The sequence below is a fragment of the Perna viridis genome, chromosome 15 (genome assembly GCF_037379345.1).
Source record: "Perna viridis isolate PV_CMFRI_1.1 ecotype Kerala chromosome 15, ASM3737934v1, whole genome shotgun sequence".
In the NCBI taxonomy this organism is placed as follows: Eukaryota; Metazoa; Mollusca; class Bivalvia; order Mytilida; family Mytilidae; genus Perna; species Perna viridis.
The window spans coordinates 19,319,011-19,323,502 of NC_142459.1; the positions used below are offsets into that span (position 1 = coordinate 19,319,011).

Sequence of the window (4,492 nt, forward strand, 5' to 3'; positions counted from 1 at the left end):
TTTTATTTCATCTATTTCGTTGAACAAAACTTGCATCATATTGTCGTCAATGTCTTTTCTATTAACCGCATTACTATAAATGTTCTCTTATCAAATTATAGTTGTGATCAAACGTACACAATTTTGTACAGTATATATGTGTTAATACCAATGTTAGACTGCAGTGAAATTATGTCCATTGTTCATAATTGCATTTTTGTAATTTGCGACAATTGTGTTTCCATTTATGCTAAAACGTAATAGCACTAAAACATTAATTGAGGAAACCGCATGTACCTGGAGTTTTCTTGACAATTGGCTTCAACATATATACCTTTACTTAATAAAAACATTTTCACATGTGTATGCCCTGATGTAATATGATATTTATAAGCAAATGCCCATTGGAAGTGAGATTTTAAAAATAATCAACAAAAACCTGATAAATCTTTTGAACTTTTTTTATTTGTTTTAACCGTATTTATGTCATTAATAGGAAGGACATATTATAGTTATTTTTACAACGTGTGTTTTTAATGTTCTTCGAGTGGTGACTTCATATTTTTTTCATAACATGATGTTACATGCCAGGTGTTTAGTTACTAAAACATGTAAATAAAACAAGACCATCAAGAGTTGATTTTGGTCATTTTCGCACTTCATTCTTATATAAAGCGGCTATGCAATCTTAGTAACCAATACCAAGTATCTATCAATTTGTGCAAAGATGGTGATGATCATCTTAATAGCCGTGACTATGGTCCACACTATAATATGTACATCTCCTCAAGACCGAGAGATAGATCAACAGGGAGGCTTTATGTCACCACAGGGAGAATCTGGAAGAAGATGGTTCGATTCAATGTACAGCAACAGAGGTATGCCTGACTCGTCACAATATATTGGCGGTAACGACCCGAGATATTCAATTGGTAGACGTAGTGGGTATTCTGTCGATGGCTCTAGTGGCCCAGGGTATTCTCTCGGTGGCCCAGGTGGTCCAGGGTATTCTATCGGTGCCCCTGGAGAGCCAGGTTATCCTGATAGTAGGATGTTTACTGCACGTGGTCCAGGTTATATTAGCAGAGGCCCAGGATTTTGGTATCCTTATACCGACCAAGGGTATTCAAGTAGTGACCAAGGGTATGGCAGCAGAGGCCACATGGGGATGACAAGGAGTGCAAATATGGGATTTGGAAGAACTCTCGGTTTTGGAAGCTCCTTTGGTAAGCATGCCTTCTTAATCTTTCAACCACGCAAGGATAGAATAGAGTAGAAAAGAGTAAACAATATATTATAAGACGCATAGTTTTATTATTATTAACGGAGAAATAATTTGCATGTATACAACTTGTTTCAAAAATGCTATTCAATTAAAAATTAGATACTGCCAACGAAAGGTCGTTAATGATGCAGAAACTCAGCGAATAAATGAGGTTTGTCTCCCACATATAACTTTTCGTCATCTAACGATAATTCTTCCTGTGTGTATATCTGCCCTTCTGCCAATGTCATACATTTCTTTTCAACATTAATCAACCAAACCGAGAATGATAACTCTAGCAAAACGATTATTTCATGTAAAAACCACATAATCTTAATCATAAAAGTAAAACAACCGAATAACAAAAACTGGTAATTTTATCTGTACGTTGATTTGACATGCATGTATCACTTGTCTTATTTGTATAGAAGTCTACGTGAAAATTGTAAACATATTTTCATACTGCTTCTTGTGTTTTAGGGAGATGGTGGTGTACCTGTCGTAAAGGTGGTTGTCGTTGGGGAGAGCAAAGAGCTAAAAACACCTGCCAAATTCCGTTCTTTCCATGGTTCTTTCAAACGTGTTGTAAATGGCTACCTAATTTCCAAAGCAGCATGTCTATGGGGATGTCAACAGGATATCGTGGATTTGGTATAATGTCAGGGAAAGCGAAATAAAGGACAATATCAGAGCAAATTAGCGAGTAGTACATGTAATTATTCGGGTTGTTTTTTTATTCTAATACGCTCATTTTTTTTCTATTATTCTATCGACAAATAGAAATCGAATCATATGTCAAGATATATGTTTAACTTATTTAAAGATTCTAGTAAGTAGTGTAACGCTTAAAACAGCGGAAAAGGGGACAAATTTATGTCATAAAGCTGTTAAATCTCAGCGTATTTTCTAATATCAATCTTTTTAAAAATATGCTTCTATATGTTTGACTTACTAGTATTTTGTTTTTCATTTCAGATTAATGTCAAAACGGTTATATTATATACATGTAAATAACGTGTAAATAATCAATAAACCATTCAATTTACTGTCCTAAATTAGTATCCTCAGTATTGTGATACACCTTTATAAAGTCTTAATCCCCTGTATTGTTATACACCTGTTGAAAATCAAAATATGTTTTCTTGCAAAACTGATCTTTCTTTCCTCATTTTTTATTAATACTTCTGTATTATTTTACGTAAACTGTTTTGTTGAATTCTTTTCAACGTTCATGAGTTTGTGGTTCAACTTTATCCCTTTATCGTCATTTATTTCGAGTTAGCCATTCTATTTTCATGTTCTGTAAACCTTGTACGAAAACGTACATGGCCAGACTTTGGTTTTGCGCACTCACGAGGGAATATTTCTTTACATGCAAGCACTCACCAGCAAACATATTCAAGGAGAGATAACAAAGATATTATTTCGTTATACTGAATCACACTGAAAAATCTCTTGTTTATAACTGGACTCAATTACTGAACATAAACAGCTACTGAACTTACTGAATATACTTTGAAGCGGACTATTGAACACACTGAACACTATACTTAATACACTCAACACGACCCGGGTAAAACGCACTGAATTTGTACTGAATGAATGATACAAGACAATTTTGTGTTCAGTAAATTCAGTGTATGTTCAGTGCATCTATGCCGTTTCAGTCAAGATATGGCCTATTAGTGAAACAATTTCTTATACATGAGTACCTACGTAAATCTTAACGCTAAGAAGGGATTATTTTTTAAATGATCTTTTTAATAAAAAAGACAAACGTCAGTGGCTCATATTCTAACAAAATTCTTTTGACAAACGCCATAGCAATATGACCTACATCAACTAGTTGCCTGCCGTTCTTGACAACATGGAGCAGTCATATTTTCAAGCTTCAAACAGCGTCTGACGTTTAAAATCCAATACAGACGCCACAGACATCTCTCATTCTTACACACTGGTGCATGGACAGTAAAGAAACTTTCACAAAATTTGTTATTACATAGTTTCATTGAGCAACTATTATTTAGATTTATTTCAAAATCAAGTGGAAGGTTGAAACTTTCATGCTATCACACGAAGCATCAGGGTATACATATAGGGACTATCCGCCTCAGTTATTATACTTTTATTGAAATAGTATACAACTAATCGGGTGTTATTAATCGCCAACTACTTCAAATTTTCATTATGACATTTCCGCAAATGATACACCGAAAAATGTGTGTTGAAGAATTTTAATTAATAAAAATGTACTTGAGTTGTTTAAAATATTGTTCTGTGGAAAACAAACACAATGTAATGCAATACAAAATCAAGTATCATTCTGTGTAAGTATCAGGCAATGAATGCATGGCACATCATTTTTCTCAAGTCGGTGTTTTTGCCTCAAATATATTCAAATACATCTAGAAAACAACTGAAAAGCAATGTAAATCTGTACTAAAGCATCAGTGACGTGGATATGTTTTGACTGCTTTCATAAGGAAAAGTTCGGAAAAACTTTTTGTCCCACCATTTTTCATACTGCATTTTAACTAAATTTTAACTATCAATATCTTAGAAAAAGACAAACTTTACAAACACTTTGACATTAACTTCTTAAGTCTATGGAGTATAACCTTTTGGATTAAGCAATAAAATGTTTGTATTTTTACTTATTTCATGTGCCATACCTTATACACATTTCGTCTGATCCGTAGACGGAGATGTACTTAAATAGATATACCTAACAATTTAGCTGGTGAGAAGACATTTCTTTTTCTTTTGTTTATTAGAAAAGTGCATGTATATACTGTGAAAACACTATTGTTCGTGGGGTACTAATTTTCGTGGTTTTTCGTGGGTTTGGCCAAACCACGAAATTTGGTTATCAACGTTAATATGTATACTGAAAACCACAAATTCAAGAATAAAAAAATCATCTTTACAATAAAAGGCTGATTATGCAAGTAAGGAGAACGTGCGAATATGGTAAACTATTATACATTGGATGTGATAATACATAGAGCCAAAGATAATGCATGTACTATACTGCTACTAACTGATTTTAGTAAGATTTAACACAGGAATTGCCTTGTTAATTTAAAGCAACTTACTTTATCTTATGCAATTATTTTGAAATCAGTAAAGACAGTTCTTTTCAAAACGATATTCGCTAAATAATACAACGTTTTACAAGATATATTCTGGGTCATGAAGAAAAAGTAGTAATACCGATGATGCAATCGATGGCATATCCTCTGACTTAAC

At 33.3% G+C, this 4,492-nt stretch overlaps 1 protein-coding gene across 2 annotated transcripts; it reads left to right on the plus strand.

The window, feature by feature from the left end:
* The first annotated feature begins 600 nt into the window (after nucleotides 1-600).
* LOC148597354 (uncharacterized) lies at nucleotides 601-2,309 on the plus strand. Of its 2 annotated transcripts, XM_088563870.1 has the most exons (3): nucleotides 601-1,205; nucleotides 1,724-1,955; nucleotides 2,219-2,291. In XM_088563870.1, exons 1-2 carry the CDS (start codon nucleotides 707-709, stop codon nucleotides 1,918-1,920), a joined length of 696 nt encoding a protein of 231 aa, XP_088419996.1. In that variant the 5' UTR covers nucleotides 601-706; the 3' UTR covers nucleotides 1,921-1,955; nucleotides 2,219-2,291. The 2 variants fall into 2 exon arrangements, with proteins under 2 accessions (XP_088419996.1, XP_088419995.1); XM_088563869.1 differs by having other exon boundaries at nucleotides 1,724-2,309.
* The last annotated feature ends 2,183 nt before the right edge of the window (nucleotides 2,310-4,492 follow it).